This window comes from Cottoperca gobio, chromosome 4 (assembly GCF_900634415.1).
Source record: "Cottoperca gobio chromosome 4, fCotGob3.1, whole genome shotgun sequence".
Classification (NCBI taxonomy): Eukaryota; Metazoa; Chordata; class Actinopteri; order Perciformes; family Bovichtidae; genus Cottoperca; species Cottoperca gobio.
The window spans coordinates 23,441,635-23,458,026 of NC_041358.1; the positions used below are offsets into that span (position 1 = coordinate 23,441,635).

The window sequence follows — 16,392 nt, forward strand, 5'->3', positions numbered from 1 at the left end:
AATTAGCCTAGATAGGGCTCTTGAAAAGGGGGACATGAATAAATGATGGAGAAAAGAAGACAACTACCTCCACGGCTCTCGCTGTCAGCCGGTTTCACCTGGATGGGGCGAGTCATCTGCAGGAGAGAGAAGAGAGAGGTTAGCTCGGGCGACTCGGGCTGTCGTCGCTACAACAAGAGGCCACAAAACAGAGGTGTCAAGGCCCTCTCTCCCATACTAATAGCGGTTCTGTGAGACGGATCAAAGTGCCTTGGCTGGAGAGGAAACCCAAGCACCATCATGCAGGTAAGTTGACTTGACACTATAGTGTTTCTGCTACCTGTTATTCAGTGTAAACAAAACAACTCTCTTTCACACATAAAATAAGAAGTGTGTGTGTGTGTGTGTGTGTGTGTGTGTGTGTGTGTGTGTGTGTGTGTCCATTCGTATTTGTAGTATTTCATGGCAGGTGCACGGAGAAGTAGAAAGGCTGCAGATGTGTGTCTAAGCGAAAGAGGCCGAGGCAGTCCTACTAAAAGTGAATCCAGCAACAGGAGGAGAGAGATCAATGCAGGCCTATTGATCCAGGCCCCTGGGCTGTGCAGAGTGTCTGGCTGGGAAGGATTCTCTGGTTAGGAGGCTCACTCTAATCCACTGGACCCTGATAAGAATGGCATTGCCTGGATTAGATGCCTCTGTCATCACAGTCTTTGTGTCACGCTCTCCTCCTTCCCCAATTTTACCTCCTTCTTTTTTCATTATTGTTGTTCAAGCTGAACAATTTCACCCGACAGGAAAAGTTTGAAAGATCGAGCCGTGATGTACAATATGTTTGTTACGGTACCGTTTGTTTTTAATTGAACACATGCCTCCTAGTCACATATTTAGCACACATACTGTATATACACCCACCACACACACACACACACACACACACACACACACACACAAGTATATAGGTAGCAGAGCATAAAGCTTGCAATATAATTGATGTGATTTATGTGCACTGATGTGATGCCAGTGCTCCTTCTTCTATGATTCAGTCCTAAACAAATACATTTAATAGTTAAAGAAAAACACATATCCTAATAAAGGTGGGGCCAAACGTTTACTGCAACATAAAAGCAACCTCTTACCACACATTTAACAATTTGTAGCTGCTATTTAACCCTCTTTTTTTTTTATTGCTGGACACTATTTGGCATTACCGGGCGTCCCAGTCAGATCCCTGAAAACCTACATATGTATATATTTCGTGTATCATTTTCTCAGTTCGATACCAGGGCCGGACTGAAAAGGTCAGATTTAAAGACAGGGCAGTCCAATAAAAGCGTGACAAGCTCAAGGAGAAACACCATAATGGGATTTTAAAATGTCTTAATAACATGCTGATATATGGGGGAGAGGCCCAGGCCCCGTTCATTAAGTGCTAAACGTATCCATTCTCACCTTGAGGAACTGAGTAACCTTCCCTCGTTGAAATTATTCCATAAATTTACCCATCGTAAATAATAACTAGCACTGGCTAAGTCTTTGTAGGAAAACAGAAAGGATGCTTGTGAAGGTTGACGCTTTAGCTCCTTGTTTCTTGGCTCGCACCGCGTCCTCCTGCCTCCCCGTCTACAGATGCTTTCTGTTTCCTTGTACAACACGAGCAAAGTATCCCTACAGTATGCTAATGCCAAGCCACAGGGCGCACTGCTCCACAGCGTGTACGGATAGATTACAGAATCAACCGCGGCGCTATCGTTCACGTGTTCAAAGCAACCGTCTGAGACAGAAACACCTCCGAATTGGGGAAAGAAACATCCGCGAGACAAATTCACAGATAACTTTACAACACAGGAAATCTTTGAATTTGCCTTTGACATGTCAAACGGACAAAAGCGGCTTCCATCCTGCCAGTTGATTTCTGTTCAAATGCATGATGGAGGAGGCTAAATCTGCGGCTGTGACTCTTCTACCATGCTATGATCTCAGCCGTCTCTACAGGGTGCCCGTGTGTGGGAGGCAGCTCTCTCTAAAGCTAGTTACTGCTCAGCCTCCAACATGCCAGCTTAATGGTCTATTTATTTGCCCGAGAGCAATGCATTATGGTCTTGAACAGTCACTACTGCTGCCTCTCAGTTTGTTCCGAGAGAAAATGGTGTAATTCCAGCCGAAATGAAGTGCGTGTTGCAAATCGCTCTTTTACTATATGCATGCTCACACGTTGCATCGACATGGTGACTATAAGTACAATGTATTGAGTGCTGCTGTTGCCAAGGAGACCATTCATTAACTCCAGATACTGTGGGTCATGTTTTCACTTTGGAGCTTCTCGACACACCCACAATGAACAGAGTGAAACCGCCACTGCTGCTCCCTGTACTAAAAAGCGACACGTTTTAATTGTAACATTCATTGACTTAGCGGTGTGGCAGTGGTTAGGTGAGGCAGGAGCAATAACACAATGGAAGCAGAAGAAGAGAAGGAGAGAGATTGTGGGAGAAGACAACAAGAGATGGAGAGAAGGGACAGAGAGATAGAGTTCATACAAAGAGAGAAAGAAAGCTGCCTGCAACTCTTAGATAAGATTGCTTTGTTTTGGAGCGTTTCTACTGTTCACCCTCCTGCCTTTCACTTTCTCTCTTTCTCTCTCTCTCTCTCTCTCTCTCTCTCTCACACACACGCACACGCACACACACACACACACACACACACACACACAACTAACACTGTATATTAAAGCTAGGGCGGGTGGTGTGTTTTAGAATGTTTTGTTTAAAGGTAAAATATTTGCTATCTGTATATGTCGCAGGACTGTAATAAGTCGGCCCGACCTGCCTGTCAAACTACCTGCCTCGCTACCTACCGTCTACCTAATCGGCTGCCTGCCTGCGCGCACTCTGCCCGCGCACTCATTGTGCGTCCCTGGAGTCTTCCACAAGCGGCTAGCTTGACAGCTGTGAGTACTAACAATAGCCATCTTCGTCGTTTACGTTCGGAATGATCATTTTGGGGCAGTGGCTTTGGAGGAAGATCTGCGTGGGTGATGCAAACTTGGCGACTTTCTCGCCAGATTCTGCGACTTTTGGAGCGAGCGCTTCCAGACTTTCATTGGAAGAGTTGGGTATTTCGGTTGGATCTTTTTAAAAATGTAGTTTATTCTCGTTGCCTTCTCCGTTCTTATCCAGCACAACTTTAACAACTCAACCACCTGCCTCCGTACAGACAGTTCAGCTCAAAGCGTACCGCTTCAATCATAAATTGACCGAATGGCGAAATGATGAAAATGTGAGAAACTTTCATTTTGCTGATATTATATTTCATTGCCGTGCTTATCTACCTGAGGATGTTTAAGTGAACTAAGTATCTTAAGTTGATTTATTCAACAAGGTTGAACAAGCCAGGCAGGCAATAAAATAGAAATGCTTAATATATTCTCAATCCAGATGTGATATTCAGCGAAGCACAAATAATATGTCTCCTGCAGATATTTGTTCTTTCTGAATTTGTTCAGTACTATTTGCATTTGACGACCCCCCGAGTAAGACGTCGCTGCAGTCGTCTGAAAATCACTTTGTTAAAAGAATGTGTGTTGCATGTTTCAGCCCGTACACATCACATAATGTTCATCACTGTCAAGAAGATTAGAAATGCTATGTTGTGTGTGTGTGTGTGTGTGTGTGTGTGTGTCTTTAATTCATCTATTTAACAACGGTGCAGACACATGAGATCTGCAAGCCTAAAAAAAGGAATATTAATAAAGTCAAATACGGAGAACAATGTGTGGTCATACAGTCGAAAGACTCATTTGACAAGTCTGTGCTGACTTAAGGTGCATACGTGTTGGTGAGAGGCTGTGAATAATGTAAATACAATGTTGAAGAAACAACAAACATGGACGCAGCGGGGCACCTTTCTGAGGACGTAAGTGACATTTCTACAAATACTGTGCTTTCCATTAGGCTCTTTTGTATCTCAAAGGTCGGGTTAAAGCGAATGTGAGCTGAACGCTTTTGACTCATCTGAATAAACAAGCTCCTCTGATAGCTCACAACAAGTGCGAGTGGCTGCACAAACTTTAAAGTAGTTACTTTTTCTTTATCTTCCTACTCTAGTAGAAAATACAGTTTTTGTTTTCCTTTTACAAGCTCTGGTCTTTCTCGCTTCACAAGGCTGTGCTGCTCTGAAGGCTTTGACAAATCTATAGTTCCATATGCTTTTATTAAGCCGTCTCATTTGCCAAGTAAAGCCTGTAGTCTGTAGCTCTTAGCGCTAGTTTTCTGTTTTATATGGAGGGTGACACAGAAACGCCCCGGGCCTCCAGACAACATAATGTAGTGTGCAATGGGAATATACACACATTGTTGGTTTGTCTTTGTTTTTGGTTAGTTAGTCAACTAGCTACAGTGATACGCCTACATGTGACCCGTCTTAGACCAACATATGATCTAAACCAGGGGTGTCAAACATGCGGCCCGTGGGCCAAAACCGGCCCGCCAGAGGGTCCAATCCGGTCCGCGGGATGACTTTGCAAAGTGTAAAAATGAGTTGTTTTGATCATAAAGTAAAATACTGTTCCAGATGCGTGTGAGGAAATGTGTTGTGTCTTTGTAGATACACTGTGACCTGTAAGATGTAATGCACATGTGTAAATGATAAACTGAGGCTTAATATTGTTGAAATTGCTCCTTCTTTTCTTAAGAAATTTCAGGTTGTTCATAATGTTTTGTAAAAAGATTACATTTGAACATTTTCCGAATGTACTTTTTTGCACTAAAACGAAGGGAAAGTTGTGAGTCGTCATTTTTTATATGTTATTATGCTGTGACTTTACTGGTCCGGCCCACTTGAGATCAAATTGTACTGTATGTGGCCTCTGAACTAAAATGAGTTTGACACCCCTGATCTAAACACAGATCGAAGCTTTCTTTGACTTTTATCTTACATCAGTATTCCTGCAAAGTTTGGCCTGGCTAGGCATCAAACGTCTTGTTTTACTGAAACTATTATTAGCCACACAAAAAAAGAGCACGGCCCTGGGCTCCGGCCACAAAAGACATTCCACTGTCTGATTTAAAATTACACAGAGCAAGTCAAGGAACTGTAGTCAGGCCTGCGAGTAGTGTGGAGGGTTTAGAGTCTACTGTTGGCACTATCTACGACAGTAATGAGTTCATGACTAGTAGAGTTTAGCTGGATGGAGCAGTACAGAGTCCCAGACTTCACACTGCTGAAACCACAGAGAGGTCCAGCAGCGAGACAATGCTATTGCTTTGGAAAGAGTTTCAAAGACCTGGTGCGATTCCAAGCCCCAAAACTTTGCTAGTTTTTAACTTTTTGATTATCCAAAATGAGGATCCTCCAGTACAGGAGAATGTATTTAATAGAAAGGAAATTGTCGTGCATCTCGTCTTTTTACAGCAGTTACTGTACAGCGCTCGCAATGAAATAACTCTAATAGCTAAACAATGTGTGCGATGTCTTCTGGCTTTCACTCAGGTTTAATATAGAGTAGTGTTTGTCCTGGGATCATTAATACGTATTAGTGGGCCATCAAAGCTCATGTTGCTGCACTGCTCAGTAACAGGAGCATAAACAGCCCGCTTCTGACTGGGGCCGTCTCTGCTGATATAATTAATATTTCCAATTATTGATCTAAAGGAGTGCCGAGTGGTGGCTGTCCGGGGGCCTCGGCTTCAGATAATAAATCTGTACCGTGTACAGGTGTATATATAGAGAGACAGCGAGTAGTGTAGAGAGAGAGAGAGCTGTGGTGTAATGATTCATAGTTATGAAGTGCTTCATTGCAATCACAATTGTTCGTTAACAATTAAAAGAAAATCACAAATTAAGATCACATTTTAATAGGCTTAGTCGAGCTGGGTAATGAACAATTTCTTAATATTGAGAATTAAGTGGACATGAAAAGACATTTTCACCACTTTTACATGAAAATGTGACGGCAGTAATAGTGTAGTGCTTCTCAGAGCCGGATTGATGCATTATTTTCCAACACAACAATGCTCATAAAACACAGACAATGTTAAGAGTCTTTGTAATAAACGAGTGCTCTGGGTTCTTTATTCATCACTATGGAGTCAACTACACACGACATCATTTACACGCCACTAGTTCCCCGGCGCAGTAGAAACGTACAATCTTTACACGTCATTTTACGTCATCACAAATTGCCAGAGCGTGAGGCCATGTTTTTTAAATTGATTGCGAAACCTAAAAAAGGTATTTAATACTTAATATTTAAAACTGAGAAAGAAAGCAAATTCCCTGTTGTATGTGTTGTATGTACACAAAAAAACAAATAGTATGTGCACCACATCTCAAGTGGAGTCCATTCACATTTCTCTGAGATCAAAGCTCTGGTTAAATACATGCTTATAGACGTAAGTGTGAGTGAGTATGTGCATGTCTGCCTGCAGTATTCATGCTGTAGCTGCACTGCCCTGTGTGGATATACTGAATCTCTGTGAGCATGTTCATATATGTTCTTCAAGGCATGTGGGGAAATGTTTGTGCAAGGGAGTTATAATTTACCCATATGTGAAAATGTGCTGGCGGCAGCGGTGTGGTGGTCCCGATAAGAAGCATCAGTCAGTGCTAAGGAGATGGCAGCCGCTATAAGCTTTGGGATTCCTATCAGGACCAACAGGATTTACAGCTGGAGGCGCTGACATGGACTGACAGACATATGCTGACCTCAGCTAGTCGCTATCACATTTGTAGTTCTGCTCCGTAACGCTATAACCATTTTGGCCAGGAATAAAAACAAAACGGGAACTTGCATTCTGTAAAAGGTAAGTTTTGTCATTCAAAGACATAAATGTGCACTCTTGCTTAGAAAGTGCAATTTGTTTTTGCTTTGTAGTTATTTTTGCACGAGTTAGCGTTACTTTTTCAAAGGCTGAACGGCTCCTTTTTGGAACCAAACTGTTGGTATCCATCTGTTACATTGAATTGTTCCTTTAAATACACACATTAGCAATGAGGCCACTGCTAACTCGCAAACATGTGCTATCTGTAGTACCATTACTACTAGCACCACTACTACATCTCTGATTAAGACCATTAGACCTTCTGTTGTCTGGTGCCATCCAAGTTCCAGTTTTATCTCTTCCCCCCAAAACACTAACTGCCTCCCAGGAACAGCCTGAAGTTCATCTACCGAATGCTTTCCAAAAGGCGTTCCAACCCCCTCTATTATCATTGCTTTACTAGCTGAAGTGGTTGGCCAGCTGTCTGACTGCTCCAGCCCTCATTACACAGACAGCAGAACTCAGCTCTCATCAAGATTTCATGAAGGTGAATGTCGCACATCAAAACCTCCTCATTTGTGGCTCACCATGACTCAGCAGACGTAGCTGCATGTTGGTTCGCATTAAAATCTTTATTACTTCTGCAAAGAGTTGGATTTACTTCTCCCACGTAAAAGCCTCACCCCTCCACCTTTGAGTTTGCTTATCACTGACCCAACCCTTCACACACACAGTCAATGGCTCTCACGCCATGCTTGTCCGTCTGCTTGATTATGTCTTCCTGTTTTGTGGAGTATAAGCTCTCCACCACTACTTGTATAAGATATTCTGAGTCCTACAAGACTTGTGCAGTGGACTAGGGTATGTGGGTGACAGAAACAGTGTGCAATCATGAGGGGGAGTAGATAGGGGGATTGAGCTAATGCCTAAATCCTGTCCTACTGAGCCTGTAGCGGGGCGTCCAAGAGATAAAGAGAAACAGAGGGAGAGAGGGGTAAGAGACTGAGAGAGATAGAGAAGGGGGGAGGAAGAGGATCGTAGAGAACTGACAGAAACAGCAAAACTAATGAAAATATGCTTGAGAAGATGTAGAGATTGGAAGAGAAGAGTGGGTGGGGATTTATTAATAAGAGAAAAGGAAAAACAAAAAATATTTATTTTTTCTCTCCCCCTCTCCTGCCCCCTCCTTCTCTTCTCCTCCTTATGAGCCACACTTTGGTTATCAGGGGAAGGGCATCACTCCCAGACATCTTTGGCACGGCTGCTTTTCAAGCCCAGAGAGCTATTGACATGGCGTGTTACTGTAATGCGTGAAGCAGTGGGAGACTCATTGTAAATCTGTGTCAACAAATGCTGGAGCAGCAGCATCTCTCTCTCTCTCCCCCTCTCTCTCTCTCCCTACCTCTCCCCCTACCTCTCTCTCTCTCTCTCTGTCCGTGTCTGCCTCGCGTTGCCTCTTGCATTTACCGACCTATCTAATGAATCTTATCTGCACAGCACACTGGAGGCTTAAGCTTTTGGTGGGCTCACAACTCTCCCACACACATTCTCTCTCTCTCTCTCTCTCTCTCTCTCTCTCTCTCTCTCTCTCTCTCTCTCTCTCTCTCTCTCTCTCTCCCTCTCTCTCCCTCTCTCTCCCTCTCTAATGTGGTTTACGCTCTTCAGTTCATTTTGAGGAACTGTCCTTAGAAAGATAAGATCATGACGACAGACAGACGGCTTCAGAAGGACATCATCACGCCAATCCTAGCTCGTGCCACAGCGAGGGTCCGGAGCGAGCAGGAAGTAGCGAAACGGCAGAGGATATGTTCCGTGACAGAATTACAGAGCTAGACTTGTGTGAGGCTTTAATGCTTAAAGGTGCCCTTATGCACTGACACCGTGTTCCCTATCTGGCTACTGCCTTGATATTTGCTTTGAAGATTATGTCCTGGCTGACCGTCAGTGAGTTACAACCACGGTAATGATGTACAACATCATGTACAGCGTGTGCGCACCCAAGCATACCATTGCATGTGCATTTACAATATCTCTACTAGACAATGAACAGAAATTCATGAAGTATGACAGCTTTAAATTCTATTGCTAACACAGAATCAATATCAAAACAAGAAATAATATATAAAAAATGCATATGAATAAAATATATATGTTTTGGGCATGGAGTGACACATCAGCATATTGTATGACTTGCTTGTGGTTCAGGTTTCCTCTCTACAACTATTTTCCGACAGTGCTCACATTTAGCTTTGATTTGTTGTGCATGGCGTCTACTGAAGCCAACGTGTGCCCACACAAATCATACGGCAGCTTTTTTTGTACTACCAAAGCTGCAGTTTCTCTAACATTTGAGTCGCTTTCTTTGAGTCGCCCCAGTTCGACTAGTCACACAAATAAAAAATAAAACATTTAATTGCCTGGAACAATTGGTGGAACAATGCCAATTTAACTTCCCCAGTATGGATTAAACCCACAGAAACAGTGATTAGTTGTTTGTATTTAGGATTAGATATAATGCTTTGTTGTACTTCCAGGTGCATTTAAGGGGTACACTACAAGTGACTTACACAATCAATTTACCCAAAATACCAACATGATTAAATTAAATTGGGAGAGATAAAGTTATAAAGTCAGTTTGTTCCCATTTTCCGCTTATTGCGCAGCCATACATGCACTCAACCACACAGGCTTACACATGGAACCACACAAACACACACAACCCTAGCTGCCCGCTTCCTTTACCCTCTGTGTTGAGCCCAGAATGCTCCTGCTGCTGTCACAGCAACTCCAGGATTGTGACAGATTACGGCCTGCTGCCCTGACCAATAGGAGCCAAGAATTGTTGCCTGCCCACTGACTCATAATTCTTGGCATACCTATGCCGAGTTGACGTTTCTTTAATGGTCCCTAGACCTCCAGTAGGCATCCTTGTCCTGAACATTATGATTGCCTATTAGTAATTCAACAACACTTGCACTTTTTTCCCCTCCACTCCCTATGCCACCCCTCCTAGAAGGGGAGAGGACCAAAAGAAGAAGCCAGAGGAGGATAGAGATAGATGGAAGGAGGGAGAGATAGCAGTGCAGCCAAGCATGTTGGCTTTGAATTGGAGAGGAGTCTGAGCGGTGCCAGCGGGAGAGAGACACAAATGGCGACAGGAAGAGACAAAAACTTATGTCAGAAAAGTAGATAGTAAAACAATATTTTACCTCAATTAATCGCATTATTTCCAAAATGCTAACGGGGTGTCTCCTTTAACTCTCCCTTTCTCTATATGCTTCCAGTCTACACACCCACTTCCCATAATCCTGCTGTCTACTCTGACACGTCACTGGAGGACTCCTCCATTCGGTCTCATTAAGCAGCCACATCTGCCATAGCTACAAATCAGTATGACATAGTTGTTATTAATGATAGGAGCTTCGACCATTTGTTATCCTATAGGACCATTATCAAGTTGGTGAAATCTGGACTCGATGCCTGGTACATGTTTGCGTGTGTTTGTGTGTGTGTGTGTGTGTGTGTGTCTGTGTCCATCAAAGGGGGATTGCAAGAAGGAGCCAGAGCTCATAGGATCGACACAGGGCCAGCCTGCTCTGTCCATCTGCTTGGAGCTTCATTCCCAGCATATCAATACCCCACGTCTCACACGCACACACACACACACACACACACACACACACACACACACACACACACACACACACACACACACACACACACACACACACACACACACACACACACACACACACACACACACACACACACACAGCATTCTGTCACCTGCGACTTCTGCTGCTTCCATCACTCTCCCACCACTCCAGCTCTTGGCTGTAAAGCATGCTTATGTTTCATCCTGACACTTAGAGAAAATCCCTGCTCGTCTATAAGCGCATTCAGTACCAAACAAAAAGGGACATGCCCGTCTTCTAGCCCCGTCTCTCGTCGTCGTCTCCTCCTCCTCCACTCAAGTCTGACGCTGCAACACAGTCAAAGGGTTTTGCTAAATAAACACAAAAGCCCCGTCTCACTGTGTCTAATTCAACCTTGAACTGCACAGAACCTGAGGGCCAGACAAGAAGCACACCGGCCTGACCTCTCGCCATTTCTCCCAATCTGCAGCAAACACACTCTGACGAAGTGAGAACAAGAAGCATTGGAGCGGAAAACACATTGGAAGTGTCTCTGCCAACTCCCACTCCTCACTACCTCCCGAGGCCTTGGGTTGGTTGATTTCATTGGTGGGGTTTGGAGTGGGTGGATGTGGTTTGGGGCAGCGTTTTGTATGCGTGTATGTTTGCGTGTGAAATTCTAAGCGTGGAGGGAATAGAAGAAGTGGTGCCATGTACTGTATGTGGTATATGAAAGGGGCAGATGCACCTCGTTTCAAGATATGGAGATTTAGATGCTGAGATCTATGGTTTGGGACAGTATGGAAAGGATGCGGGTCTTACAGGACAAGAGGAGAACTATATACACTGTATATTATATTCAGGGTCCCGGGTTGGGACCTGTCAAGACCTCTAGTGAGAGATGGGCCATATCATCAAATTATGATGCCCCAACTTGATGTGCAATAGAAATGCTAGCCACCTGTCAGCCTTGTCATCCTCACCACTATCCTCATACAATATCCTTCTCCATCTAACAGCAGCACAGCGCATCACCTCACCTGCCCCTCACGCTTCACACCATCCCCGGACATTTGTATGCATGCATGTATTCATGAGCGGGTATTAAATATAAAGATTGTTTTGTTTTTGTTACAGTCAACATTCACCAATGTACAGCTATTTCCAGGCAAAGAAGAGAGAGACAGAGACAGAGGGGGTGGGGGGGAAAGGGAGACACTGTGCACTCTGTATGAACTCGAGCTGAATCACACTCAGAAGCCTCCTACACTTCCTCCCCTCCTTGTCTTAGCTTTTATTATTTATTAATTTATTCATTTTAATGATGTTCATCTTAGCACATTCGTCCAACAATTAGGACTTAAAGGTTTAACACCGTGCAATATAGGACCTTAAATCCTACCAGAATTACATTTGGGATTTGAAATGGATTCTCTCTTTCTTTTCTCTCCTCTTCACCTCTAGCAGGCGTGAGGTAGATGTTGTGTCTGTCGTTTCAAGAGGTCAGGATTGTTTTCCTCAATTGTGTGGCTCGGAGGGCAGTCCTGGGAGCTCTAATGGCTTGTTCACACTTTCTGCTTTGCATTATTTCCTAACTGCAAATACCAAGGGGCCATGTCACAGAGAGAGCCTTCCTAAAGCACTTAACAATGTAACCTACATACACTCAAGCATGGACAGAAACACGCATACGTACACACTAAAGCACACACAGTCCAACACTCCACTGACAGGACATGGGGGGCTCTTAGCTCGAGGAGGGGGGGGGGGGTCACACAGGGGGCGCTTTATTTGCTCTCAGACGATGCCACCCACGGTGCTCAGCCGATACAGTGTACAGTACTGATTCCAAAGTAAAGAGGACAGAGGAAAAAAAAAAGAGAGACGAGTGCAGAGAAAATGAAAAGGCCTAAAGAAACAGATTTCGCCTCATAGTTCATCTTCATCTGGGTGCCCTGTCCCAAACCCCAGTTCATGAAATAAGTCCTGCTGAAAATCAATGGCAGTCCGAGCCGTGTAAAGGTCAGCCATTCAGCAGCGCTGGCCTTGGTGGACCAGGCAAGCCCAGGCTTGTACTGTGAAGCTCAGCTAAGTAGAATTAATGGGGGGGATCGATTATTCTGCACACAACTTAAATTGAACTAAGCAGAGAATCATTTTAAGGCAGGAACTGTACCATGACATAGAATGAGATGCATTTGCCACATAGCCAACCCCAGAACTCATTTAGCAAGCACAAAGTAAAGGGTGGGAATAAAAAAGAGGTTTTTAAATAAAAGATATCACATACTCTCTCCCTCTTCATCTCCGCTCCATCTCTCTTCCATCCCTTCTGACCCCTTCTCTTTGAGTTCACCCTCTGTACAGCAGTAACCTCCTGATAATACCCTCAACCACCCTGGACCCAATACATAGAAGCACTTTTCCTCTTTTCTCCCCCTTCACTTCCCTTCCCTTTCCACCTCCTTTTTTTTTTTTATTCCATGTCACCTCCGGCACCTCATTCTTCTTGTATTTTTCCCTTGTTTAAAACAAAATCAATATGGAACCGGAGGAGACAAATCAACGTATGGTGGCACTGCAGGGGGAGGCCCAGTAGGCTCCAACCTCGCTGGTCACATGTTCCTCGCTCGCTCGCTCCATGGTATGGGGGAAGGGCAAAAATAAGTGAAAGAAGGAAGGGTGGGAGGAAGAAAAGATGTAAGGTTTGACTTATGGAAGGATGAAATGATAGGAGACCAAAGGGCTGGAGAGGGATAAAAGGGAATGGGTGAGGGGTGAAACAATGCTGGAATGGGAGGGCATATGGAAGGAGAAATGAATGGAGAGAGGGATGAGAGAAAGAGAGGAGAAGAGTGGGCAGCGGTGGGGGTGGGGGGAGGTGTTGGGGGTGCATATCATGGAAAGATTCTGCTCCAGTGACTGGAGTGCAGAACGGGAGCCCTCATCTATAATGTATATCATGGATCCGTGAGAGATTTTCATACATATAAAATGGAGCGAAACCAGGAAGTGTCTCGCTGCCACAGCATAGCCGTGAATCGCCCGTGGGGGGTTATTTCAATATTCTGTTCTGTTTGTACTTCCCTACTGTTAATTCACATATGCCCCTGTGTTCCTTAGCATTGCTTCACATTGTGTAAGTCAAAAAGGATTAAAAGGCTCCGTGACGATGTGTAAACACATTATATTCAAGATTATTCTAATAATTCCACAACGCCAGGAGACGGTCTCCGCGCGTTTAACCTCGTTCATTAACATGCTTCATTCTAACACCCTAAAAACAACAGCCATCTTCAAATTAGAAAAGTTAAACACTCACAAGTTTACGAAACACAACAGCCAGCAGATGATACGCAGTACTTATGTATCCATCATAAGCCCTCGTCTTTCCCTCTGGTCTTGCATTTCTTTCTAAACAACTTGGACAGCCAACATGGGCATCATGTGGGAATCGGGGGGGGAAAAATGAAATAAATAAACATGACAAGTGGCCACTTAGCCATAGCCTCCCTCATTGAAACCTGATGAGGGTCCTGTCTCTGCTAACTTCAACAAACGCTAAGTGACATGCTTAAGTGGGTTCAGGTTGCGCATCCGGGGTAATTCAGTAAAAATACAAATGAGGCTGGCTGGGAAAACAGATCACTATGCACTCATTCAAAATAGAAGGAGAGAGAGAGAGCCAGGGAGCGAGAGAAAGACTTTCATTTAATTTCTTTTCTGTCCTTCAGAGGATTCTCTGCCTCACATCGACCGTCTGGCACACACACACACCCCTGCACACACACACACCACACACACACACACCCCTGCACACACACACACACACACACACACACAGAACTATATAGACCCGGTGATTTCCCTCATTGGGAATCAATAACAAATAACCTGACTTTTCACTGACCATTATAGTCTGTGTCGACCATACCCTGTCGTCTTTATCTGCGCACCGGTGTCACGCCTGACCTTGAGTTCTGAGTTCTGCGCTCTGCGCTCTCCCTCTCTCTCTCTCTCTCTGCTCCCCAGGTAGATTTCAAGCAGAGGGTTCGGTCCTGGTTTTTGGAAAGGTTCAAATTGAGCCCTATGGGAGCGAAGAGCAGGGAGCAGCCATCTCCCATGACAGATCAATGGTAGGTCTCACCACAGGGCAGGGGGCCAGAGCCTCGCACAACCTGCTAATAGAATCCCAATGTCATTGCTGACACTACATCACCAGGGCTGCTGGAGGTTAGCCTGAGGTAGGATAGTAGGACAGCCCCGGTTTAAAATGTCTCCGTGTTTAACATTATTTTGTCATGTATGTAAATGTGTGCACAAGAGTGTTCAGGACACGTACAAAACGACTTCAAAAGAAGAAGAAAAATGTAGTGAAAAGGTTGTGAGGATGTTGTTCCAGGATATTAGTCACAATTTACAAATGAGTTGTATGATGCTGCGTAAAACGTAAAAGCAGTCGATGCATCTTTCCTTTACTTGCCCTCCCTTCCCTGCATCTCTCTTAAACTGAATCCAGGCTTCTTGCCTTCTCTACTTTTTCGTTTTATAAATTATCTTCTTCTTCCTCTCGGTTCAAAGACACAGTGGCAATTTTAGGCCTTCATTAACATCCCAGACATCCTGTTGCAGTGTACAGCAGTGAAACCCATGAGTTATAGCACAAATCATTTCATATGTTCCACTTGAATACCGGCTGCAGAGGCTGTTAAGCCACTATAAACACCTATACACACGCAACTACACACAGATATATGAGTGAGCGATGAGTGTAGGGGAAATCTTGGTCACCAGAGGAAACATGTCTCAGAGAGTCTTAAGAGCTCCTGATGAAGATGAAGAGAGGATTTAGACCTTTGCATATTTTACTCCCACTTTCACTCTCTCGGTGCTCTACTGCGTGTGTCACTTCTACACGGCATACTTTTCTGCAGCACTTCTTTTACTGGATGTTTTCTTCAACACCCACACTAAAGTTTTGCAGGTGGAGACACAAGTTTCAGAAACTTTGTGCTGGGCCTGAAGCTCAGTCTCACATGTGCTGTCATCTGAGGATCCATATTGGGTCCTGGCTTAAAGCGAAACAGGCAATTCTGACACGTACGAAAGCCAAATTGCATCAACATTTAACACTCAGTCCATTTTCTCGATCAACATCAATTACCCATTGACCCATCTAAGCCTTCCCTCCTTCCTCCTGTCAGTGGGAGTCATGACATTTGCCAGTTACATAGCACGTCAGCCCCTTGGGGGGGGGGAAGCGTGGTGATCCCCTGCAAACAGCTACTGTACGTTAACTAATTACGATGAAATTAGAGTACCATCCTTTCGAGTGGCTGCCTTCATTACTCTCTGCCCTCCATTTCTTTCCACACCCATATGCCCGTTACAGTATCTTCGTACAACAAGAATGAATGTGCACGGTCACCCTCAGGACAACGACAGATGGACAATAAAGACATCTCAGCAGATGCACACAGACATAGCTAAGCAGGAACATATATATACATATATATATATATACACAACAGCGTGGTACACGATGCAGCGATACCAATACTTGAGAATATAGAGCCCCGATAATTTTGCAGGTCCAGTATTGATCGACAGTACTAATATTGGCTTAATACATAATAAACAATGTTAGGGTGAGTATCTGCAAATAAGTAACACAAAATCTTTTGTGCATATTTGCCAACCCATATGCTCTACTGATACATCTGCCATAGCCTTACAGTCTCCCCTGGGTTGACTGCTTTTGGGTTAGCGGGCACAGAACACCACGTTGTTTCAGCCTAGCATTGTTGAAACAGAGCAGCTAAAAGGTTATAGGCAGCAACAGCTACCGGAGCTTTTTTAGGGGGGGGGCGGGCCACTTGCCACTGACAATGTATGGGTCCAACTCTGGTGCACACTTTCCCCACATCACAAATTAAACTTACAAAGACTTTGTTACTGTATCATGAATACCTGGAGGCATGTGCACATTTAGTTGTGCGCCTGTCAATTCATACAGTGGA

At 44.3% G+C, this 16,392-nt stretch overlaps 1 protein-coding gene across 9 annotated transcripts in view; it reads right to left on the reverse strand.

The window, feature by feature from the left end:
- Window positions 1–16,392, reverse strand: part of celf5a (cugbp, Elav-like family member 5a) — a 168,436-nt gene that overhangs the window by 74,932 nt on the left and 77,112 nt on the right. For all 9 annotated transcript variants that reach the window (XM_029429027.1, XM_029429029.1, XM_029429031.1 and 6 more), the window contains one exon: window positions 68–116. In XM_029429027.1, the coding sequence (XP_029284887.1) occupies window positions 68–116 (49 nt within the window). The remainder of the gene's footprint in view (window positions 1–67; window positions 117–16,392) is intronic.